Genomic DNA, 25,894 nt, shown 5'->3' on the forward strand with positions numbered 1-25,894 from the left:
ATTAAATTAAAAAAAGAAAGAAAGAAAAAAAAACATAAACTGTTGCCTTAACAATGAAACTTCCTTGTTGACATATATGCATACATATACAAGATACAAATACATATATACATATACTATATACAAAGTACATATACATACAGACAGTATACCCTATATACAAGAATATTATTATATACAAAGGCCTATATACAAGAAGCAAAAGCAAATAATTATACAACAAGCAAGAAACAAAGAAGGAATCAAACATTAAGCAATAGAAGTAGTTTTAAAAAGAACCATAACAAATATATATACATCTATATATGTATATATATATTTTGTATACGAAACCAAAAAATACAATTAAACAAAAGAAAAACGGAAGCGAAAGAAAGGAAGGAAGGAAGGAAGGCAGGAAGGAACAAGCTGGAAAAGAGTCTTAAGAGGTCGGTCCAAAAATGCGCCTAAAAGAGACAACAAAAAAGCCAGCAACAGTCGCAACTGCAACAACAGCAGCAGCACCGCTGCCACTGGGACTGTCCCTCTCTGGAGATTTCCTCAAAACGCTTCACATTGCAACGCCGCAGCAGCAACACTACCAGCATCAGCAGCACTTGCAACATTCACAGAGGCCGCATTATCTGCAGCTGCAACTGCAACAGCAGCACCAGCAGCAACAGCACCAGCGCTGCTCCAGCGTGGGCAGCACCAGCAGCAGCGGCACCTGTGAAACAGAACGCTCCAACCTTTCGTCGGCCTCCTCTTCCTCCTCGCTGTCGCCGGCAGCTTCTGTCTTTGCCATGATGCAGGGTCCGGCCGAAGGAGCTGCAGCCGGAACTGGAACGGGAACGGGGGGAATGGGAGCGGGAGGAACTGGAACTGGACCTGGACTTGGACCTGGACCTGGACAGGGGCCACAGGAAGATGCAACAGCGGCCGCTGTTTTGGCCGCCAACATAGCCGAATCGTTCACATTTCTGCAACAGCATGCGGCGCATCATTTTCGCGACATTTTGTATGCGGCCCACATGCTGGGAAGAGGTAAAACATTCAGCGGGGAGCTGCTTTGGACTGGTGGCGAAAAGGGGGGGGGGGGGGCGAGGAAGAGGGGTGCCTGAAACCCCTCCCCCAAGGGGCAGACCAGGGAGGGATACTGGGGGATTGTTGCACGACCAGCTGCTGGCTGGATGGAGCCGCTTAACTGGTTTTTTTTTTTTTTTTTTTTGGTTTTGGTTTGGGTCTTTTTTTGTTTTGTTTTGTTTGTTTTTTTTTATTTTTTTATTTTCGGCCTGGCCAACTTTCACTTTATGCATTGTTGCCGCATTTCACAATTGCAATTGCACCTCTGCTTCGACTTGCACCACAGATCCACCACAATCGGCCACAGATGATGCTCTAACCAGATTCCTTTCCGTTCCTCTGCTTCTTTCAGGCTACTATCAGCCGGCTGGACCGCTGATCTCGCCCCATGTGATTGCCGGCGGACCACCGCCACCACCGTCGCAGCAACAACAACAGCAGCAGCAGCATCTGCTTCAGCAACAGTCGCTTAAGAAGCTGCAGGAAGAGGAGTCGGGCTCCGGCTCACCTACGCAGCTGCAGCAATTGCAGTTGCAGCAGCAACAGGCAGCCGAGGCAGCTGAGCAAGCAGCAGCGGCAGCAGCAGCAGCGGCGGCAGCAGCAGCAGCAGCGGCATCCCAGTCGCAGCATCAGCCGCCACACCAGCCACAGCCGCAACATCTCCTGCAACACCAGCATCAGCAGCAGCAGCAGCAACCACCGCAACCTCAGCCGTATCCGGCCAGTGCCGTGGCAGCCGCTGCCGCAGCGGCTGCCGGCCATCCGGGCGTGCCGTATTCCCGCTCAATGCACGCGGCCCAGATGCACTATACGACGGCCTATCCGCCAAACTACTATTCGCCGTATCCGGGCGAGGTCATGTGCTACTCGCCGCCCGCCTATCAGCCCTACTTTACCAGCAAGGTCTACCAAACGGGTCCGCCGCCGCCGGGCCACCATCCCGGGGTTCATCAGCCGCCACCGCCGCCAGGCGCCTATCGACGCTATCCGTACTACCAGCACGCAGGGCCACCGCATCCGCCAACGCACCCGGAGCTGTACGAGCAGCAGCAGCCGCCGCCACCGCCTCAAGCAGCCTCCCAAGCGACCAGTCCGCAGCAGCAACAGCAACAGCAGCAGCAGGGCACATCTGTTGGAGGAGTAGGAGTGGGTCCGGCAGGGAGTCAATTGGTGCCCGCGCATCACCACCACCAGCAGCAGCAGCAGCATCAGCAGCAGCAACATCAGCAGCAGCAACAACAGCTGCAACAGCAACAGTTGCAGCAGCAACAGTTGCAACAGCCGCAGGCTCACCAGCCGCCACACCTGGAGCACTATCCGGGGCCCCCGAGCTATTACGCCGGCTACAGTCCGGGAGGAGCAGGGAGTGCCGCCGGACAGTGCTATACACGCGGCCTCCAGGGACCGTATATGGGTAAGGAAAAGTATGGTTCATAGGCAGAGTCCCAGTCCCAGGAGAACATCCTTCCGTTGAGGTCCTTTCTAATATGTGTGTCTCTCCTCTCCTTTTGCAGAGTATCCGCCGCAGTGTCCGTGTCCAATGCAACAATCGTGTCCAAAAAACGTCCATACTGGGCCTCATATTGGTAGCAACATCAGCAGCAACAACATCAGCCAACAGAACAACAGCAACAGCAGCAGCAGCAACAGCAACAGCAACAACAACAGCAGCAGCAGCAACAGCAAGACAGCCAGCAGCAGCAGCTGCAGCACTATGTTGCAGGGTTCTATGAACAGCAGCAGCAGCAGCAGCCCGAGCCCCGCTGCCACAACAGCAGCAGCGACAGCAACATCGTTGAATACCAGTAGAGGCCCAGTGAAAAATGCCAACAAAAACAACATGAACAACAGCAGCAACAACAGCAGTAGCAGTAGCAGCAAAAGCTACACCTGCAACAGCAACAGCAACAGTAACACTGAGGCATTAGCAACAAACACGCGTGCAACAGCAGCAACAAACACGGAGGAGACCAACACAGCGGAGATGCGTGCCACAGCAGCCACCAATACGAAGGAGATGCGTGCAACAGCAGCAACCAACACGGAGGTGATGCGTGCAACAGCAGAGAGCACACGTGCCACAGCCGCAACAAACACAGAAACGCAGACGGCAACAGCCGTGGCCGTTGCCACAGCGACGACCAACAATATGGGAACGCAATGCCAGATGCTGGTCAAGACGGAGCTGAAGAGCGACCCCTCGCATCCCCAGGTGGCGCAGAAGATGCAGTACGAGGCGCATGTGATGCCACCGCCCACGCCGCCCGAAAGCTACTGTGCCAGCGATGACAAGTTGCTGGAGGATCAGGACCAGGAGGCAGAAATGGAGCTGGTTCTGGGTATGGGAATGGGCATGGGCATGGGAATGGGAATGGACCTGGGGCTGACCCTGGAGAAAGGTCACAGTCACAGGGAACAGCACATTGAGGCGTATGATTTGACCTCAAGCACACCACCGCCGCCATCGCTTCAATCAGCAGGAACAGGAGAAGCAGGACCAGCAGCAGCAGCGGCAGCGGCAGGAGGTGCAAAAGCAGGAGCAGGAGTAGGCGGAGTTCAGCGAAAGGCGAGGATTGGCAAGAGCATGGCCAGAGAGATGGTGTTTGCGGCCCAGCAGCAGCAGAAGCAGCAGCAGCAGCAGGAGCAACCGAAGCAGCAGGAGCACCAGCAACAGCAGCAACAGCAGGATCAGGAGGAGAAGAAACAGCAGCTGGATTTAGAGCAGGAGAAGCATTCAGGAGCGGGGACGGGAGCGGGAGCAGGAGCAGAACCAGAGTTGCCTTTTGTACTTAAAGCTGAAATCAAAGCAGAGACCAAAATCAAAATAGAGCAGGATGACGGACGTCTGGCTAGCAGCACACCACATATCAGCCAATTGCCGGATCTGAAGCCCACAATCAAAACGGAGCCAGAAGCGGAATCCGAACCGGAACCCGAACCGGAACCGGAACCTAAAACACAACCAGAATTAGAAGTACCAGAAGAAGCAGAGGTCCCAGCACCCAGCAAGCAGCGCATCAATCTGCTTGCCTCGTCCTCATCCGCGGCCTCCGCGTCTGCCTCAGGCAAACCCCCGAAGACGCACCACAGCTACAAGAGCCTGATCAAGCAGGCCGAACCGCGCAATTATTTGTGTCCGGGCCGAACGTTTGTGCGGCGGCTCGGCCGAGCACCAGCCAAGTATGCCAAGAGGCGTCAATTGCTGCTCGCCCAGCGCCAGCAGCAGAGGATCCGGGCTCAGAAGCGCGAGAAGCTGAAGCAGCAGCGCCAAGAGCGGCGGCAGCAGATCGACGCAGAAGCAGCTGCAACAGCAGAAACAGCAGAAGATCCAGCAGGGGAAGCATCAGCAGCAGCAGCTGCAGCTGCAGGCTTCTCCGGCCAGGAGGAACTCAAAAATCTAACCAGTGGCAGTGTCTCTTCGCCCAAGCGGGCACGTCCACGGAAGCAGGAGATTGCCGCCCTCCATTTGCTGGAGGGCCTGGACACGTCGCATAGTCGGGGGTATTTCAGTGATCCCGAGCTGAACAGCTGTCGCAGTCAAGTGCAGGTCCAGGGGAAAGTGGGGAGTGGCGGTATCTATGCCGCGCCCTCACCTTTGTTGACCGCCCATGCGGCACCCCAGCCGGCGGCAGAGAAGCGCTCCAAGTCGGAAACCAAGAAGCCGCTGCCGTCATCCACAGAGCAGCCCCCGACAAAGAAGTCGAGAAAACAGGGCAATAGCAAGGCAAAAGCGAAGGGCAAAAAGGTGACAGCAGCGGCAGCGGAAGAAGGAGAAGCTGGAGCAAGAGCAGCCTCAGCGGAGGAGAGTGCAACAGCAGCCACAACCTCAACAGCGGCCGCGGGAGCATCGTCCACGTCAGCGTCAGCGTCTCCTCCATCGACAGAGACAAACAACAATGAGTACCAGACAGCGGATTTGCAGGCTCAAAAGCTGGAGCAGCAGCAGCAACATTCCGAGGAGCAACACAAGTTCCTGGTGCCGACAGCAGCAGCAGCAGCAACAGCAGCCACTGTTGCCCGCACAGTAATGCCCACAGCTACGCCCGCGTCTACATCTGGATCTACGTCACGCCAAAGCCAACACACGACGCACACGAAGCGCGCGCGATCCCGCTGCAAATTTGGCAACCGCAAGCGCCAGAAGCATCGCCCGGGGGGAGTTAGCTACGAGCTGGACGAGACACAGCCCCCAGCGACGAAGGCGAATGTGGTGCCCAAGTGGAACAACGGCTGGATGTGGGCGGGCAAGGCCTTCCAGGGAGCAGTATTTCTTAATGTAAGTTACACACGTTATCACTCAATCCTATTTGAAATCAAATCGCATCTAACAAATGTATCCTTCTACCCTGAAGAGCGATGATCCGTTGGTTTTGCGCACCTGCTATCCGGCAATGCGGCATGTGGAGGGAGATATCATAAGGACCCGGGACTGTGTCCTGCTCAAGGCTAACGAGGACAATGAGCTGCCGTATGTGGCCAAGGTGGCGCATCTCTGGCAGAATCCTGAAGATGGTAAGAAGCCCTAGGGAGAGCTCTCACTGCATTTATTTATTCGAAAATTAGAATGTAAATCGTTTGAGTGGAGAATTTCACATTTCCCCTGGGAAGAGGAGAAAAGTGGTGCTCTTTGAGAGAGAGAGAGGAAGGTAGAGAGATAGAGAGATATATTTTGGCTATTCTAATGATCCGATTGCAACCAGATTCATCGTAAAATAAGCAGAATCTCTCGTGGCGCAGGTATCTTCTCGCTTATGGGAAATATGTACAGTGCCCCAGGGGAACACGTCTATTAATCACCGATAAGATACGAGTTTATGTATTTTTATGAAACGAAATCTCATTTGGATCGTAATCTTTTTTTCAGGGGAGATGATGATGTCGCTACTGTGGTACTATCGGCCAGAGCATACGGATCAGGGCCGGCAGCGCAACGATTGCCCGGACGAGGTGTATGCCTCGCGGCATCGGGATCACAACTCGGTGGCCTGCATTGAGGACAAGTGCTATGTGCTAACCTTCAGCGAGTACTGCAGGTGAGTGTGGGGCAATGGTGTACCCTCTATGCAGTCATTTAAACGCCTTTGGTTTTCATTTAGATATCGTCGCCGCCTGCGTGCCGCCGAGGAGGATGTGGAGGATGTCAGCATTGTGCCGCGTCGGCCGAGCAGTACCATCGCCAATGGCAACGCCACTGCCAGCGCAACCAGCACCGCCATCGTCAATTGTTATCCAGTGCGTACAGTGCCGGAGCACACGAATCCGGAGCTTGTCATGTTCTGTCGCCGTGCCTACGAGTTTCGGACACGCCGCCTGCTCAAGCTGCCCCAAAAGAGTGCACTCGCCGCGTTTAGCCACAGCTAGCGCAAGGCTGGCACTAGCTAATCGATCCTTAGCATACACTTAGGCCTCATTCTAAGCCAATGATGGGGTGAAATGAGAAGAGATGGCAGCATACGAGGATACCAAATGTTTTTTGGTATAACAAAAATTAGCATAAATTTGAAGGAAGTGTTTGGGAGGAGAAGAGTGCCCCTGACAGAGGCCCAAGACAGACGATGATGCATCAGAGGAGGCATTAGAATTGAACGATGAGAGATAGAAATTGTTTTGATCAGTCTACAGTTTACAGTATTGTTAAAGATATTTTTTTGGGTCTCCATTGTTGAAAGATATCTACTATCTGTGGGGAAAAGATCGGCATAAGCAGCAATTATCGTACCGCATTTGCGACTGTATTCGTTGTTCCTATCCAACTGTCGTTTGTGCGTTTCGGATCGCGGATATGGCAATTGCTGTCCGATGTTGCCCCAATTACACACGCCACACACACACACACACGTATATAGATATATATATATATATACACTATGTATACCTCTGTCGGGGCATATACACACACACACACACACACACATGACCAAAATGTAGGCGAAAGCTTTTGAATTACGATGTGAAAAACGGATGTGAAAGATGTAAGAGGAAGAAAAGAAGGAATGAAGGAAGGCAGGAAGGAAACGCGCGTTATAAAATGAGGTATAGGAATGAACTTTAGAACGTTAGAGCGTTAGAGCGAGCATTAACAAAAATATCTTACATTTTATTGCATAAACAACTATTTATTTTACTTCCCGCCCAAACCCAACCCCAACCCTCACATATAGACGCACACGCGCACAGATACTTTTGTTATTAAGTTTTATAAATGTATTTATTTTATGTTTCGGTTATTTAGTTCACATTTCTTGAACACTGTGTCCTTCTTTCTGATGATGATTATATTTTAGCAAGGAGTAGCTTCAATTCTCAATAACAGTATCATGGCAGTGCCGTTCGCTTATGGGAATGTGCTGCTGGTGAAACAGGCGTATTAGACTCTCTCTCATTATAAGACGGCCGAAGATTTCGCACAAAATCGAAACGCTTGGTGCCCCACATTCTCCCACATTCTCGTTGAACAAACTTTGTACTCAAACAATTGAAATTCTTACGCCCAATCCCCATGTACTACGTCCCCCTATCTATAGGAACCATGTACAGCCAATGCTCAGGCAAAAACATTTTGCGCACAGACAGATAAACTAAGCAACCGAGATCCTTTCGACATGAGATTCCCGACTCTGGAAAAAGTGGAAGACTTGACACCCATTTTTTACTATAGTTTTTTTTTCGTTGTTGTTAGTTTTTGTAAGCGAATGAAAAAAACACACACACACACACCCAAAAATAAGATTTTGATTATGTATTTTAGATCTGTTTTCGTTTATTATATTTTGAAAAGAAATTTGATTTCAATGAAATGATTTTCCCCTTCTCTTTCGTTCGTTCGGAAAAGAAGAGTCCTTAAAAAGAAGAACAGAAACAACAACAAGTCACATTTTTATATTTTATTCATAATAAATATAAAAAGTAATAATCTAAATACTTGTATTTAAGAATAAAGAACTATTTTTTTTTTGTAATATTTAGTATAATTTAATAAAATTGTAGTTTGTAAAGCTTAGCGTTTTTAGTTATTAAGTTGATATTTAAATATGATTTGTTTTATACCAAATACACAAAATTCTTGTAACGAAATGTAAGAAATTTATTTATGCACAAACACACACCCACACACACATATATCTATGCACACGTGTATAATCTTATGGATATATATATATATAAATTATATGTATTATTTTTTTAAAACCAATTCTGTTTTTTTGATTTTTCAATTTCGTTGGTAACGAGAAAGTCCCAGAGACTTTTGACGGGGACTATTTTTAATAGTCAGTCAAGTGTAGGCGCTAGTAGGCGTGGCAGTATGTAGAGAGAAAGAGAGAGATTGAGAGAGGCGTGGAGCTAAGTAGAAGGAAAGGACGCTGACGCGACGCTTGAGAATAGAATGAGCAGCCGATAGGAATCGCATATAGACCTACACCTACACATTATAGGGAGCATAGCCAGACATACATACATATGATACGAAATACGAATACACAGAATACACAAAACAGAAGCACAAACTGATCCATTAGATACCGTACGTATACGTATTTACCCAGAGGAGTGGAACGAGGGAGCGACGAAGAAGGGATTCAATTAGTGAAAAACAAACAGACACCAAACAAGAAATTGTAGCCTAAATTACCAATAAAAAAGAAACCAGAAACAGACAAACATTATATTTGTATGCCATATATAGTATATACACACACACAGTACATATACACACACACCTATACATATATATACATATATATATATAGATAGCTATATAGCCTTGTTTCTGCGGGACAAAAATATATATATATTTCTATAGGAAGGAAGCCCACAGGAAGCTGACAGGAACAGCAGAAGCAGCAACAGCGGCAGCAGCAGCGGAAACCAACCGAACGAGAACCGAACGAGTACCGATTTGTATGTATTATAAGTAGCGAGAGGGCAGTGGCAGTGTCTGTCGAATGAGGTGTCGAGGCGGCGTTCTTCACGGCCAAGTACAGTCAACCACACGCACAAAACAAAGTTACACTCACACAGAAAATGCCTCTAAAAACAAGAAAAATACGACAAAAAAAAACAACCTCAATTTTTTTTTGCTCATTTAAGTTTGTTGGAGAAAAATGTTAGCCATTTATTATAGCTCGTAGAAAAGTCAGAAATCAATCGTATTAAATATATGTATCTTTATTTAGATCAATGGTTTAAAATTGAACATTTCCATTTAACGAATGATTTCCCATATGTGTATGTATGTATTTAGTTAATAGTTTTATGTCTGTAAGTACTCGTATGTGTTGCCCTTAAGCAAAACTACTACATATTTCCATCATTTCCATTTACATTTACATTTACATTATGAAATAACACTGGAAATCAAACATTAAAAAAAGATAAAAAAAGAAAGGAAACAAAACAGCAACAAGATTAACAGTAATAAGATTAATTTAAAAAAAAGAGCTAGATGAACAAAAGTAATGCATAATAAGTGGAACAACAACAACAAATACAACAAGAAGAACAACAGCAACAACAAACAAACAAGATCAATAAATCAAAACCAATATAACTATTGTTTATTACTAGAGAAATAAATTTATTTTTTGGCAAATTACCCGAGGTCTCTTCTCTCTCTGATAGTCTCTGGTACCCCTAAAAGCCCCCATTCCCCAATGCCGCCCACTGTCCTCCTCGATTCAGACCAAACCAATTTCACACGGCCAACCAATAGATATACGATTATAGTAATCTTTATGGAAATATTTCGACTACAATATGCTCTATAATTGTGTGCAATTATGATATTGTTCAATCCGTAAGAAGGAACCAAAATGGATAGATTAGTAGATTCCATCCAATTTTAGTCCCATTTCTTTAAAATTATACGTGGTAATGTATCACAATTACAAATTTTAAAACTTAATTATGTAAATGATTCCTTGAAAGCCGAATCACATAGGTCTGAAATGTTGAATATTTAGCTGCTAGGAGAGTATTTATTTATTTATATATTTACATGTTTGCTGATTCGTTCAGTTTATGGTCGAAAATACCCATGTGTTTCAGCTTTGACTAAGGTTTTTGGTTGCACGTTCAATGATATGTATGTATACTCTTCCTTTGAGGAACTTGAGTTGCGTTCTGAGATTTGTCATCCAAGATCAGGGCTGAACTCCAAGCGGAACTTGAATACAAATACGATGAGGCATTTACATATGTTCCAAATGAGTGAGTGGGTAGGTTGGATAGATACGTTATCTCCAAAAAAGCTTTAAGTTGTACAAAGATTAGGTTTATGTTTTTACCGACAATCGAATCATGTTCCCACTAATGTGTGCATAGTGTATGCTTTGCTCATATTCCAAGAGTAATGGACAGTTTTAGGAGTAAAGGAATTCTTTTTTAGTTGAGGCAAGTTGAAATGGAATCAAAAATATGTGGATGAATGTTCAATACTTATAACTAATAAATTGTACGCTCTTCTGGATGGACCAAAGCAGTGTTCGTGTCCAAAGGAAAGGGCTCTCCACCTGCGCTGCCTCTACGCACATTTGCCCTCCTTTGAATATCCATCCCTGTTCCTGTTTAAGGAATACTTTGATGTATCGTAGCGTATTATACTCTTCGATGAGAGCAACATTAGCTGGCGCTTTCTTCACACAATGTAGCGTCGCAGCCAAGTGCCCGTGGGCTTGATAAACATCGAATGCACGTAGGACTGACAACAGAAACTGAAATCAAGAGTGATCCAACATTGACATTGACAAGCGTCAGAACAATTAAGTTAATCGCCGAACAAATTGCTGGCTCAGATCTCGGCCCCCCACCCACCCCGCCACCCGCCTCCCATTTGGAAGAAAGTCAGTCAGCGAGTCGCACACACTGCATATTAGATCTGCCAATTAGTATATGCTGACAAATGAATGTATCTGGTAGTCTGAACGGGGCTTGTACACCGAGAAAAAGCACCCGCCACTTGCCAATACAAATTCGAAAAGTGTATGAAATGGATCTCAGTTTTTTTTTGTCATGTTTTTTGAGTGTAAATATGTATCATCTTTTGGGGTGTCGATGAGCTCACTGGGGGTTCTCAGTTGTGAGTCAGTCACTCAGTTGTTGTCCCAAAGGCTTTATCAACAGGTGTCTTCTCGTCCGATTCCAAAAACATACATATGTACATATGTATGTGGATGTGTATGTATTTATTTGTTTTTGCCTTTGTTTCGATTTTAATTTTCGAGAGGGCGGCACGATTCGGGGGGTGGGGCGGCCAATTACATGGGCGTTTCTCATATCTAAACATATCAATTATGTGGGAGTGCCAAATGACGATGATGAGCGTGTGGGGGCCGGACTGGGATCGGAATCGGGAACGTTAGTCACTTAAACTACGCAGATGTGTCTGTGAGATCTGTCTAAAAATAATCATACGAGTATGGCTCTTAATTTTCAGGGATAGTTCTTTTTTGTGGATTGTGGAAAGGCATGCAAAATGGGGAAACCAATTTGTAAGGGTGATAATGGGTAAAAAATTAATGAAATTTACTTTTAATTTACATATTTCATGACTTAAGAAGTTAAGTATGTTTTTTTTTATCATCAGTTGCTGAATGGCTTAAGTGGGTGTATACGAGTTTCAAAGGTCGCACATCGAGAATTCCCCTCCCGGGCACTCGTATTCCATCTTATCATGGAAAACATACGCGTATTCGAAGCAGTTCTTGCTGGTTTTCGTTGTAAAGAAAGTCAGAACAATCTGCTGATAAGTAAAACTATTTTTAAACTGATTCGATGGCATCATTTTTATTCTCAAGCCCTAAACTTGAACGATCAATCTGAGGTGCTCGTAATGAATGAGTACTTCGCAGATTGACAGATAAACTTAGATGCATAACAGCTTATAGTGTGCTATAGGACGGGCCTCTCTGCAGTGGCGGCTCCAACTAATTGTGGGAGCCTGATTTCCCCAATTACCAACAACAAAACAACAACAAAACCACTATTGTCTCTCGATCTGAACTTTTCTCTTTTAATGAACAATTCACACGTTTCGATAATTTGTATAAATTAAACTTAGAAGCTAAGCACAAAAAAAAAATGAAATAAAACCAACAAAGACTCCACCTCAAGATCTCCTGCCCAGCAGTGCCGCGCCAAGGGCCAGGGTCACGGCCACGCCCAGCGAGATGACACCACGGCCATGGGTGATCGTTGCTGCTCCGCCCCGATAGCCATAGCTGCCGGGATATCCCGGATCGAGTCGGCCTCCCATATTGTAGCCCGGCTGTCCGGGCTGTCCCTGTCCGTTGTAGGAGAAGGGCCGTCCATGCTCATCCGTGCCGCTCACATAGTAGCCACCGTTGCCACCCGCTCCGCCATAAGTGCCACGGGAGTCGACGCCCGCATAGCCGTAGCTATACTGCGGGTCCTGGCTGCTCAGGCTCCCCGGCGGATGCATGCCTCCGCCCGTTTGGGCATTCGACCAGGCGCCAACACCGCCATTTCCATTGTTCCATGTTCCCGACTGACCATTCACTGCAACAAAAATCAAGAGAAGAAAACACTTAGTTACGATCTGGAAGATCAAACGGAAAAACTATTCATTTTTGAAAGTGGAAAGGTCTGGGTTTTTATTAATTTTTTGTTGGTGGTTTATGTCTTTATTTGTTCTATATTATATAGTTGATGTATTTTTTGTTTATTTTTATTGAATTTTGGTGCGTTTTATGTGCTATATCACAGCGATCTATATAGAAGTTTTCGTTATATAGAAGTATGTATATTTGTTTTTTAAATTAGCGTTTTCCACCGTGCTTTTCACAAGTTTTGGTTATCGTTTTTTGTAAGTCTTTCGAGCGATTTAGATGTTTATCTATCGCATGCCAGCAGCTTATTTTGGTGCACTTTTCCATTGTTTTCCCTGCACTCTAACGTGTTGTCGTGCACGATGTTCTGCCGCTCATCAGGTGATCGACCCCACACCGACCCACTCACCCGCTACGAGGAGCCCGGCCAGCGCCAGATAGAACACAATGCTACCGCTTATGTACCGCTTCAGATTGAGACGCGTTTCAGACATGTTCACCGCTTGAGCGCTCGGCTGCAACTAAATCGCGTCCAGAGTGTTGTCAGTGGTTTTAAACTCGTTTCGAGCCCAGGCCCAGGCCCAGGCCCAGCCCGGGCTCTCAGACAGCAACAACAACTTGATCACTGTTAGCGATGTTGTTGTATTTGTGGCTTTAACAGCGAGTCATAGCTGGTTGTTGCTGTTTATTTTAATTGTTTATTCAATTACCATTTTGGCGCTGTGGCACGGAAAGTGTGTACGATAGTGCGGCTGGTGGATGCGAACGGAAATCCATTAAAAAAATAAGATTAAGCCAGCCACAAAATGGGAATTATAATAATTTGTAAATTTAATATGTTTTAATTTGTACAATATTTTTTTGTAATATTCTGTGGTTTTTGTGACTAAAATGTTTGAAACCAAAGCACCAATACAAATATTAGTAACTAGTGTTATCGGTGGCGAAATCTATGTATTTTCTAGTTTCCAGATAGTTTGCTTAAACATTTTGTATTTAAATTTTCTTATTCACTTTGCCTTAAGCCCAAACCCAGGATAAGTTCACTTTTGAAATCAAGACTTTCCAAGATTTAGATGATATTAAACGATTGAACCCATAGATGCACATATGTAATACCCTGTTATATATATATTAATACATACAGTGACATAAACAACTATTGTTTATGTTAAACATTCTTTAGACTCTTCGCCTCTGGAGCGAGCCATTCTTACTGATGCTGTGGTTCTTAATGCTGATCTTGCTTTTCCATAGACCCAGGCATAGATCGCCAGCACTAATACTGATGCAGTGGTACTCTCTTCATAATATGCCTGGGAGAACTCTCCGTATTAAAAACAATTTCAATAAACATTCTCTTTCAATCCCTCAAACGCGACAAAGCAGCTCCTCCCAGTCATACAAAAATACATATATGTATGTGCATATATGTATGTAAATGGCTATATAATTTATTTTCAAATACAGAACACGCAAATTGATGCAATGTAATGTTGATGCGGTCGAACGCGACGTGAGAATCGCAGGCTGGGGCTGAGCGTGAGTTTTTTTCCGGTATAGAACACGTTAATTTGTTGGCTCATTAATGGAATGATGTGCACGACACGGGCCCGGGGCCAGGGCCAAAGGGTTGTCAAAATGTTGATCGTCGTACGACAAACAGCAAATGTCTCAACCGATATATGTACGTGCCTTTGAAGATCCCCCGAATCGCATTCAACTCGACTGTCTCTCCTTGGTTCCACATTTTACATATAGGTATGGAGTAGTAGTCTATAGATATGTTTCACACATTCCAAGGAAAGAGCAGTGGCTAAACGGTAGTCAAAAGCCAAACAATGCATTCGCGTTGTTGGTATAAGGCCTAGACCTAGGCCGGCAGAAAGAAAGGGAAAAGTGCCAGCACAATAGTGGGGCAAGTGCAAATTATTTGCTTTCTCGGTGCTGTTTGTGACGTAAACTTGGGCCTTTTGTGGGCCCAGAGCATACGCGTATCTAGGTCGGGGCGATATTGTAATATATACATATGTGCCTATCCATTTAGTGCTATACGAAACTATCAGACAATATCAGACTGAGTAAGTTTATTTATTCATTATATTCCATTGAGGCAATTGGGGTTTAAGCCTCGATTACCTACGACTTACATACGATTCAGCAATGCTTAAAGATGGATATTGATTGGTACTTGAATATATCTAGGAAGTTAATAGTTAATAGCAATAGTAATAGTTAGAACTGAATGCCAGGGAGTTACTGCAAGCGAATGACTAATACGATAGGGTTTTGAACACCAGTAACAAAACAGCAGTAAACTTGGGTAAATCAAAAATATAATAGCTAGGATAGTTTGGTCTTCATGCTCCTTAGTTCTTTCATAAGAACAGATCGAAATGCCTTTGTCGAACGTTGTTCTTAACCAATTTGGTGGCAACGCTGGGCTGCCACAGAGTTGCCACCAGACGTGCAGCTTCTGCGCAGTGATGGAACACAACCGCCAGGGTTGTAATCCAGCTAAGGGTATGTGTAACTCTCTCTCTCTATATATTTTTCTCTCCGTGCTACTCTCTGTTTGTGTGTGATTTGGGCTTTTACTACGTTTGTGTTATTGTTTTTCCCTTTTGACGTATTTTCGAATTGTTCTCTTCCCTCTCGGGTCAGTGTCTGACATTGTACGAGTGTCGGGTGGGTGTGGGGGTGCAGGACGTGGTGCGGAGAGTGCGATTACGAATTCGAGCTCGGGTGCAAATTGCGAACGCGAGCGCGAGCGCCACCTGGACTGGCTTTCTGTGGTACTTTTTCGGTCTTTTGCTCTGTTGGTGGATACTCTTTCCCATCGCAGCGTTGGGAGCGGACTGGTTTCGTGTTTGCGGGTGTTTGTTTGCTTGCTGGTGGCTTGGCTTGTCGATTCCAGCTCGTCCGAGTGCTGGCTGTAATCAACAAAATGCAGCAGAAAATGGCCACACATCGAGCCAGTTGCGAGTGAACTCTTGTGCACCGTTCAAAGTGTGACGAATTCCGACAAATAAAAGCCGATAAATAAGCGGGAAGAGCCAGAAGGATAGCAGGATAGCAGGACAGCAGGACAGAAGCAAAAGCGGAGCAAGAAGAGAGCAGGTGGAGGTGGAGGTGGAGCAGCACCAGTGCGAGTACCAGTGGCAGTGGCAGTCCAAGCACCAGGAGCAAGGGAAAAGCGAGTCCAAGAAGAAGCAGGATACAATTTCCTTGCATTCTTTCAGGCGCACAAAGAAAATGAGCGCTAAGGTAGGCCAAGAGCGCGCCTCTTTGTGTATTTTTGTTTCCCTTTTTGTGTATGTGTATGTGTGTGTGTTACAGTGCTTCAAGTGTGTGTATCTGTGTGATATCAACAATGCTGCAGGCCATCATTTCCGTGTCCCTCTCTGTCTCTCAATCTCACCATTTCAATGCATCCGCGAACTCCAATTCAAAGCTGTAATTGCCTTTGCTGTTGAATAAATGTGATAAAGCCACGCCTCCCTCTTTTGAGGCGCCCCCAGAGAGATTGCACCCTTAGTGACACATACCACCCCCCCCCCCCCCCCCCCCACCATCCCCCTTCGGTAGGAGTCAGAGAAACGGTTGTTATGGTTATGGTCCCTGGTAAATGGTATATGGTATACATAAATTGCAAGCACTGCACCATAAATTGAGTTAAGACCCGCAACCAAGACTGATTTCTAGCATATGCTGCGACACCCGTGCAGAAGAGGCAGAGAGAAAGAGAGAGAGAGGCGGAGACGCAGTGCAGTGCGAGAGGGAGAGAAGGAGATAGATGGATGGCCGCAGAGATGGAGAGAAAGAGATGATTGTGATAAAGGGGGGCTCTGGTTTCACATTTACAAGTTGCCTGGCAACCCGAGTGTCGAGCTCTGTTTGGCTTAATGAATCTGCTGCATGCAACACAATGGAAGCCCCCCTGTGGCGCCCCACTCCCCACTTTGACACATTTGAGTGCTATATATAGCGACGAATTCCATTTAGAAGCGCAATCAAAGATGCTTTATTGCTTTCCCGAAATTTTCGGCCGATGGTTAAGGGTCCGTTTTCAGCTAAATTTATTTATTTGGCCTGAAAGAACTGCAGAGATCAACTTTTTCCAAGTATTAATGGACACCCCAAAAGAGTTTTTGCTGAAATTCAATATTTCTTTGAAGGCAGAAGTGGCACATTTTTCCTCTTCTGACTCTTCGTATTTGGCCACTTCAAATACAGCTTTTTATACCCGGTTCTCGAAGAGTCTAATGGCATATAAGGTTTGTGGCGAAAGTGTATACAGTATATTCTTGATCAGCATTAATAGTCGAGTCGCTACAGTCATGACAGTCTGTCCGTCTTGTTTGACGCCTAGTTTTCAGAGACTATTAGAGACTATCCAGACTCCTGTGATGTCACACTATTACAAGTGTACTTCGAAATGCCGTCCAGCTCCTTTCACCCCCATAAGTTACAAGAGCAATAAGAAAACGCAGAACCATAGAGACTGGCCATATCTAGCAGATTGCCGAATCTGGATCAGATAAAATCAATATCATAGCCAGAAGGAACAAAAGAAGAATGAATATTCTTTCTCTCTCTCGCTTACACACTCTTCATCGTGCAGTGTGCGCCCTCTGACGGAGGAGAGCCCCCTCCCTGTGTTATAAGACCTTTCAAGCAGCAATGGAAATCCACAAAAGTGTAACATTTGTCTGATGGAGCTCGTGTTGATTCTTTCTATCCTTTCTAATAAATCTGTACTGCCTTTCTCCCGACTTTCAACTTCTATCTGGATTTGGAGAACAGAAAATATTTCTGTTAAGTGATCGAAAATTGTTAGAGCCCACACAGAGCTCTCCCCGAATTCCCCTATCTCTCTCTCTCTCTCTCGCTCTCAATCTTAATGTTTGTGGAGGTTCGATTTCTGGCTTATGGAGAGTGCCATTTGACTTTTGGCCGAGAGCAACAAGGACTTCTTCTTTGTTAGGCATATGCCGTTTAATGCCTGTTTACATTCCGCAGTCCACTAAATGCCCGTCACTGCATGAATGTGTTTAGCTGTGTATCTGTGTGTCTATATTGTCTGTATGTATGCATGTATTTTGTGTTTACATTTCGTTGGAAGCGCAACGGCTGGCAAAGCCATAGCTGGCATCCATAATCCATGCACCAGGAGGTGGTGCGGTGGAGTGTATAACAAAAGGGAAAATAAAAGAAAATTGTGAAAAAAAATAGGAGGAATAAACTGCGCAACAGTTTTCACTTCACCACGGAGCAACCTCCTTCAGGCCGCAACGCTCCGCCCTGGTCCGCCCGCTGGCCTGTTGGGTGGTCGGCTCTGGTGATGGCGTTGGCGCTGGCGTTGATGGTAATAAATTGAATTCCCTGCCCTCATATTGTAAGCCAATACAGTGTACATAGCGCACAGTGGTCACTGGCTATGCTGGACGTTAAAGGGCTGTAATTCAAAAATATAATCAGCTATATGAAAGCTATAATCAATTACTTGAACAGACTACCCTCGATAGCTGTCATAGATAAAATAAATAGTATAGTAACTCCTAAAAAAAAATGCTTTCATTTGATAGCTAGTAGAGACTCTGTTGAAGGAATACTCATCTGATATGGTATTTGAAATCTGAGCCAAAAAACATTCCATTTGCTGTGGCTCCTTCTGGTCCAGGGATCCCCGTACCTGTTTCACCCTGTTTATATGATGCGCAGTCCTTAATCTGCCTTAGTGTGAGTGTGGTGGGGTCATGATACAGATTTACATAGATATCGCAAATATGTAGATATAGAGGATAGATAATAGATGCCCGCCTGCTGGACGATCGCCCAGCAAAATGCAATTAAATGGGACGGGACAAGCGCGATAAATGTGTCCACGACATTTATGGGCCAACAAATCGGGGTTTTTATCACCCGTATCGGGCTCCCTCATTTTGGAAATTGCTTAGGAATGTCTACCCGCCAAAAGTAACAATTGATGTGTGTAAATAAACAATTGCGAAGACAACAACAGAGCCCCAAAATGCACATAAATAATAATTTATAATGAATACTCACTCGAACATTCGTTGGGTATTTCTTGGCGTTAATTGAATAAATGTATCTATAGCCGACACCCGCAGAGAGTACTCTCTCCAAGGGAAACAAGGAATCCCCTGCTTTGGCTTATTTGTATCTATACTTTACGATATCTACTTGCACTTTTCTACTTTGGTCTCGAGCAGCGGGTATCTTAAAGTCGCCAATAGCCATATAGCCACTTCTTATCCTCGTACTTGTGCCTATACAATATTATTATTAAGAGTGCGTTCTTTCCCTGGTTCTCTTTGCCTTTCGGTTGGCCCCATCTCCGGTGCCAATGAGCGCAAACAGCCAGAGCCAGAGCCACACATACAGCCGCAATCGAGTCAATTAATTTGTATACAATGCAAAACTATTGGATATATGAGTACGAGTATGGGCGAGGCGGGGTGGCAAGTGACGGGGTGGCAGGGGGCAAGGGTGGATGGCCGGGCAGGGCCTTTTGAGTGCCGAATCATCGGCGGGGCGGTGCGGGGCGGTGGCGTCAGCAAAGTGGTTCCGTTCGTTCCATTCCTGTGCGGCAGGCGGCAGGCAGTTCGCTCGGTGCTCGGCGCTCGGCGCTTTCAGTGCGCATCCAACGGTCATGGGCTGAACACGAACACACCACGTATATCGGCGCCGCGTTCTGTTATCATTATCCCATTGAAGACACAATAATACACACAATACGACCCCGATACGCATAAAACGACATCCAGCCAAAACAAATACACTTAACGCTTCTTCAGTTTGTTCGGGCCGACATTGTTGGTTTTTGAAAATGTGGCTAACCGATTGCCGAACGGTAGGTCGTGCCCCCACTTTCCCATAAGCCAAATACTATGAAGTGCCACTGGGGTTAAACAGGACTCGGAGTTAGACTTCTACAGGTTGAGGTGATCGTTACCATGTAAAAATTGCTTGGGGTATATAAAGAACACTTTCTGAATCTTTAAAGTCGTCTTCAGGTTGTAAATACAGTTTTTCAGGTCCGTTGATCAACAATCAGCAATATTCCAGATATCCAAACAGCTAGATCAAATCGCATGCAAATCGTAAAGAGATTCATATCTCCAAATAATCTATAATCTATTATCAATGATCTGTTGGCCGTTCTGCATTGCAAATGACACAAGGGTTAAGCAGAGAACACTCAAGAATATCTCGAGCAGAACATCTCCGAGGTATGAATGGGGGAGCACCCGGCATTGGGTTGGGAATGCCAAAGCACTGAAAAGCAAACAAGCGAAAAAGCTCTGCGAATGTTTATGAATTTATACGTAGATACATATTTGTATCCACAGATACATATTGCTTCCTCTAGCTGTAGCTTATCCGATATTCGAGGGTAAACATGTGATAGAACGGAACAAAACAAAAGAATCACACGTTTTGGGCCACTCCAAGCCCAACATATGGTACGAGTATCTCCTCGTATAGATCCCCAGGAATATATCCATATGGACGTACTTGTACATACATATATTTGGATGGACAAATTGCTAAGTATAATGCGAATCTCATTCCAGATGACACGCTACAAACAGACAGAATTTACAGAAGATGATTCAAGTTCAATTGGCGGAATTCAACTGAACGAAGGCACAGGCCACACTGGCATGCAAATACGCTATCATACAGCGCGGGTGAGTTTTGTCTTCCTTCACCTCACACTCTCTGTATATCTGTATCTTTTGCCCTACCCCTAATTCACACTCCCTCCACCACCACTCCCTCCTTCCTCCCCCCCCACACATAGACAAGACACTAAGTCGGTTAGCTTTATCTGTTTCTTTATGACAATGACCTAAAAAAAACTGGAAGCAAATGAGGCCAACGTGAGCGCTTTTCTCATTCATTTGAAGGTTACCATTTGACAGTGAAAAGTCGCTCTGCTCTGCTCTGTCCCTGCCCCTGTCCCTGTGTGTATGGGTCTGTCGGGTTGGTTTGCCCTAACATATGTGTTGACAGGGTTAAATGGGATTGTCAATGGGTTTGCTCTGCATTTGAATGGCAACATAAAAAGGCTTGCATTTCCTTCTGAAATAGAAATTAGCTAAAATACTAAAATCTCATAATGGTGGAATGTCCAAGAAAAAATGAGAGCCATTCAAATCATTTCTATTTGCTTGTTAGCGTATTTTCCCGTCGTTGTGGTTCCCATCCAATGCTTATCCATTCCGACATCCATTTCTCCCGACGTACCACTGGACGTGCGGCAATGTGTGTGGAAAAATTTAGCCGCAAGTGGCTTAAGTACGCGAGATTTCTTCTGTGGATACATAAGTTTGAACTCATCTGAACTGTCGTCGTGCTGTTGTTGTTGTTGGATTCTGTTTACAATACAGATTCTATACACACAGACACGCACACAGACGGATTGGATTGGGGAGAATGTAGGGTAGCTCACAAGACGGATGTACTGTGTTCTGTGCGCTGGGTAGAGGCAAGTGATAATGATTCTCGCGATCTCTCAGGCTACTTGGAACTGGCGCTCAAGGAGTAAGACCGAAAAATGGCTGCTAATCACGACGTTTGCGATGACGATGACAATCTTCACGCTGCTGATCGTGCTGTTTGCGGACAGCAACAGCGACAAAACGAAGCACATTCTACACGTGCAGCCGCACAAGAAAGGTAACAGTTTCCCCTGATCGCCCCGAGTCCCCTGAGATCATAAAGCTAATGGTAAACTTTCTTTGCCAGATTGCCCATCAGGGAGCGAGGTGCCGTGCCTGAACAAGCACTGCATATTTGCGTCGAGCGAGATCCTGAAGTCAATCGATGTAACAGTAGATCCATGCGACGACTTTTACGGATATGCATGGTAACTAGAGCATTCTCCTTTAAGACCCAGACCCTGATGCTCCTGATCTTTCTCCAACCAGCAACCAATGGATCAAGAACAACCCCATTCCAGAGGGTAAGTCGACATGGGGCACATTCGGTAAGCTGGAGCAAATGAATCAGTTGATCATCCGCAATGTGCTCGAGAAACCCGCCGCGACCTTCAAATCGGAGGCCGAGAAGAAGGCCAAAGTGTACTATGAGTCCTGCCTGGATGCCGATGAGCACATGGAGAAGCTGGGCTCCAAGCCCATGAACGATCTCCTCCTTAAGATCGGTGGCTGGAACGTAACCCAGAGTGGCTACAATGTGTCCAACTGGACCATGGGAAACACCCTCAAAATACTGCATAACAAGTGGGTCTAACTAATTCCAGTCTCTACCAAACTCGAAGACTATCCCTTTAATGTCTATCTCTCTCGGACAGATACAACTTCAATTGCTTGTTTGGCTGGGCGATCGGGGAGGATGACAAGAACTCCTCGCGTCACGTCATCCAGATCGATCAGGGCGGCCTGACCCTGCCCACAGCCGATTACTACAACAACAAGACGGACAACCATCGGAAGGTTCTGAATGAGTATATCGAGTACATGACCAAGGTGTGCGTTCTTCTGGGGGCCAACGAGACCGATGCTCGCGCCCAGATGCTGGGCATCATTAACTTTGAGAAGAAGCTGGCGAATATCACCATACCGCTGGAGGATCGCCGCAACGAGGAGGCTATGTACCATCCGATGAAGCTACGGAAGCTGGCCAAGCTGGCCCCCTTCCTCAACTGGACGGATCATTTTGACAATGCCCTGCAGATGGTCAATCGACGGGTCACCGACGACGAGGTCGTCGTTGTCTATGCCCCCGAGTTCCTCAAGAATCTCTCCGATATTATCATGAAAATGCAGCAGACCGATGAGGGAAAGATGTGAGAGCAAATATGGCTTATATGTTATTAGCTCTGGCTATAATCCCGAATATCCCCATTATTTGCAGCACCTTGAACAACTATCTCATCTGGCAGGCGGTCCGCACCCTGACCAGCTGCCTCTCGAAGCCGTTTAGGGATGCCTACAAGGGGGTGCGCAAGGCACTGATGGGATCCGACGGTGGGGAGGAGATCTGGCGCTACTGCGTCTCCGACACCAACAACGTGGTCGGCTTTGCTGTGGGTGCGATCTTCGTGCGTCAGGCCTTTCATGGGGAGTCGAAGCCGGCTGCCGAGCAGATGATTGTCGAGATACGGGAGGCCTTCAAGCACAATATGCAGAACCTCACATGGGTGGATAAGCAGACCCGCGAGCGGGCCATCGAGAAGGCCGATCAGATCTCCGACATGATCGGCTTCCCCGACTACATCCTCGATCCGGCCGATCTGGACAGAAAGTACGCCGACTTGAACATAACTGCGAATGCATACTTCGATAACAACCTCCAGGTGGCCATCTACAACCTGAGGAGCAACCTGAAGCGCCTCGACCAGCCCGTGAACAAGACCAACTGGGGCATGACCCCGCAGACGGTGAACGCCTACTATACGCCCACCAAGAACCAGATCGTATTCCCCGCCGGTATCCTCCAGACGCCCTTCTTCGACATCAACAACCCCAAGAGCCTGAACTTTGGGGCCATGGGCGTGGTCATGGGCCACGAGCTGACACACGCCTTCGACGACCAGGGCCGAGAGTATGATAAGTTTGGTAACATCAATCGCTGGTGGGACGCCAAGAGCATTGAGCGCTTCACCGAGAAGTCCGAGTGCATTGCCCGCCAGTACAGTGGCTACAAGATAAACGGACGCAACCTGAATGGCAAACAGACGCTTGGTGAGTTCTTTGTTTTCTGTTTGTTTGGAAATCATTTCAAAGTTAATTTCCTCCAACGAAAAAAGGCGAAAACATTGCCGATAACGGTGGCCTCAAGGCAGCCTACCACGCCTACCAGCGGACTAAGAGCGAAAAGGAGGCGGACATCCTTAAACTACCCGGTCTAAATCTGACGCATTCGCAACTCTTCTTCGTGTCCTTTGCCCAGGTGCCTAATACCTAGTGATAATCACATCTCTGAAAATGATTGTTAATGCTTTGGATATCGATTTCGAATAGGTCTGGTGCTCGAGCACTACAGAGGAGACGAATCTGTTGCAGGTGGAGAAGGATCCGCACTCGCCGTCACAGTTCCGGGTGATCGGGACCCTATCGAACATGAAGGAGTTCGCCGAGGTCTTCCAGTGCAAGCCCGGCAAGCGCATGAATCCGACCAGCAAGTGCGAAGTGTGGTAAGAGTGCACTGGGCACTCCCATAGAGGGATGGAGGGAGAGAGAGAGCGATCTCAGAGCAAGCGATGGCTACTCGTAAAGCCATGCTATATGATAACTATGGATATATGATATATGATATATGGATAACTAAACGCAGACTAAGAGAAGCGTCTTTGCTGTGCTATTTCCGTTTCCTGTATTTTAATTTTATAGTTGTATACCATGCTTAACATTTGTCTTAACATTTTGTCGAAAGACCGTCAGTCATTGTGCCTATGATAGAAATGATTGAAACTGACGATAAATTCATATTTTTACTTTGGCGATTCCGCACCGGGGGAGCTGCTACGACTGGCAGTGCTCTCGAGCAGCGAACCTCCATCAAATGGGACATCCTAAAAACTACATACATAATTTGGCTGAGTGTGTGCTCTTTGGGGTAAAACCAAACCAATGTAAAGGCAAATACCCCACACACACACAAAAAAGGTCAAAGTCAGAGCCAGAGTCTGGCTGATATATACATATATATATATATATATATAGATAACGATAAATGATATATGATAAACGATAAACTTAGCTATTTGTAGAACTATGAATGTATATTGTATGTATTATAGAGATACCAAAATATCGAATGACACGAATCGGGACGACTCAAGTCTAGAAAGTGGATTAATAACACGATATATTCAGCTAGAGAAATCTATTGGCTTGACTTGAGTCCTCGAAATGTGAAAGCGAGATAGCTAGTGATGTGTGTGTGTGAAAGCGACAGAGATAGCGATAGCGATAGCGAAAGAGAGAGAGAGTCTTAAGCTTTTGAGTTGCCAAATATGAAACAGAAATCGGAACGAATTTGAATATAATTTATTTCCTACGAGTATAAACTAAACAAAATTAAAAGGCCAATCGGTTATTTAAAACCTGTTTCAATTGGTATATTTCGTTGAATCCTAAATATCGAATTGAAACAATAATTTATTATTATTTTCTCGCTGTGCCAGACAGAAAGAGATTTCTCTCTCTTGCGGGCGTGATTGAGACATGGAAGAGAGAAGAGAGAATAGGTAAAAGAACAAAACACCAAATATACTCTAGAGAAGAACAAAAACACCAAATATACTATGGATGAACAAGAAGATTTGATGGCGTATACTACCTACAGAGAAGAATAAACACCAAATATACTATGGATAACCAGATATCGAAATTATATAGCAATTCACCTAACAAAGTCATCTGAAAGCGTTTTCTTTTGTACAAACGAAAACATATCGTTAGCCGTACAAAAAAGAATAAGCACCAAACCAAACCAAAGCAAACCAAATAGTGAAACAACCCAAGTGGATCTTAATCGAACACCAAATTGGGCTCAATTGGGCCAAATAGCTTAGCCATAAGTAATCCGAATCAATCAAACAATAAACGCACAAATCGCCATACTTAGCATACGGGTATGGGTCAGAGTATATGGCCAAAGAAATATGGTTCCTGGAGGCCTGGACTCAACTCTCAAGGGCGAGCAGAGTGCCCCTTTGGTTTTGGTACATTTACGGGTACATATACGAGTATCGTACATACGACTAATGCATTTACGTAACTCTCATTTACTTTATTTCCGTTGATCGCTCAGTTCTGAACAGATGGAAACCAACAACAAACTACAGATATCAAGCTAAAGAAGTTTTATATTCTATACATGTATGTATATGTACTATATGATAGTTGAAAGAAATCATACAAAAACCATTTAAATAATTATGATAACGTAATATTATACAACCGACATACATACTATACATACCGATATACATTTACTGAATGTTTAAAAAAAACTTATTTTTATTGTCTATAAATAGTACGAATACAGTGATGCATCCATGTATCTACAATATACATACACACACACACACATACGAGTATGTATGATAAAACGGAAATAAAATTCAATAACTGTGACTTCAAAACTCTCTATCTATAATTTTGTGTGATTTTTCTTATAATTGGTGGTTTGCGAGGTTCAGCAGCTTTTCATCAAAGAATTGCATATTTCAAGAATCAATTTTCGCGATTCGAAATGGATATTCA

The 25,894-nt window shown here is 45.4% G+C and overlaps 3 protein-coding genes and 1 long non-coding RNA gene across 7 annotated transcripts in view; 3 read left to right on the top strand and 1 right to left on the bottom strand.

Annotated features, from left to right (window-relative positions):
* The window catches only part of Hers (Histone gene-specific Epigenetic Repressor in late S phase), a 43,493-nt gene extending 35,243 nt beyond the window's left edge, over positions 1–8,250 (top strand). The window contains exons 1-6 of one of the 2 annotated variants that reach the window (XM_033383108.1): positions 9–1,023; positions 1,415–2,476; positions 2,577–5,338; positions 5,415–5,574; positions 5,927–6,095; positions 6,159–8,250. In XM_033383108.1, coding sequence (XP_033238999.1) covers positions 441–1,023; positions 1,415–2,476; positions 2,577–5,338; positions 5,415–5,574; positions 5,927–6,095; positions 6,159–6,423 — 5,001 coding nt within the window. In that variant the 5' untranslated portion in view covers positions 9–440 and the 3' untranslated portion in view covers positions 6,424–8,250. Of the gene's footprint in view, positions 1–8; positions 1,024–1,414; positions 2,477–2,576; positions 5,339–5,414; positions 5,575–5,926; positions 6,096–6,158 lie in introns of those variants that run through there. The other variant, XM_033383107.1, reaches the window with a different exon arrangement.
* Positions 8,251–11,515: 3,265 nt separating this feature from the next.
* LOC26533463 (uncharacterized) lies at positions 11,516–12,128 on the top strand. The gene is made up of 3 exons (XR_001452848.2): positions 11,516–11,565; positions 11,645–11,786; positions 11,856–12,128. It is a non-coding gene; the product is annotated as an uncharacterized lncRNA (long non-coding RNA).
* LOC4814988 (glycine-rich cell wall structural protein) lies at positions 12,044–13,161 on the bottom strand. Its single transcript, XM_001354917.4, has 2 exons — positions 13,036–13,161; positions 12,044–12,576 (listed from the first exon to the last, which is right to left on the bottom strand). Exons 1-2 carry the CDS (start codon positions 13,118–13,120, stop codon positions 12,167–12,169), a joined length of 495 nt encoding a protein of 164 aa, XP_001354953.2. The 5' UTR covers positions 13,121–13,161; the 3' UTR covers positions 12,044–12,166.
* Positions 13,162–14,687: 1,526 nt separating this feature from the next.
* Positions 14,688–25,384, top strand: Nep3 (Neprilysin 3). 3 transcript variants are annotated; one of them, XM_015186343.2, is made up of 9 exons: positions 14,688–14,707; positions 20,228–20,344; positions 21,176–21,335; positions 21,405–21,525; positions 21,587–21,901; positions 21,973–22,467; positions 22,536–23,365; positions 23,431–23,573; positions 23,645–25,384. In XM_015186343.2, exons 2-9 carry the CDS (start codon positions 20,228–20,230, stop codon positions 23,819–23,821), a joined length of 2,358 nt encoding a protein of 785 aa, XP_015041829.1. In that variant the 5' UTR covers positions 14,688–14,707; the 3' UTR covers positions 23,822–25,384. The 3 variants fall into 3 exon arrangements, with proteins under 3 accessions (XP_015041829.1, XP_001354952.2, XP_015041830.1); XM_001354916.3 differs by lacking the exon at positions 14,688–14,707 and adding an exon at positions 15,422–15,893; XM_015186344.2 differs by lacking the exon at positions 14,688–14,707 and adding an exon at positions 19,275–19,503.
* Positions 25,385–25,894: the final 510 nt, after the last annotated feature.

The sequence above is a fragment of the Drosophila pseudoobscura genome, chromosome X, assembly GCF_009870125.1.
Source record: "Drosophila pseudoobscura strain MV-25-SWS-2005 chromosome X, UCI_Dpse_MV25, whole genome shotgun sequence".
NCBI lineage: Eukaryota > Metazoa > Arthropoda > Insecta > Diptera > Drosophilidae > Drosophila > Drosophila pseudoobscura.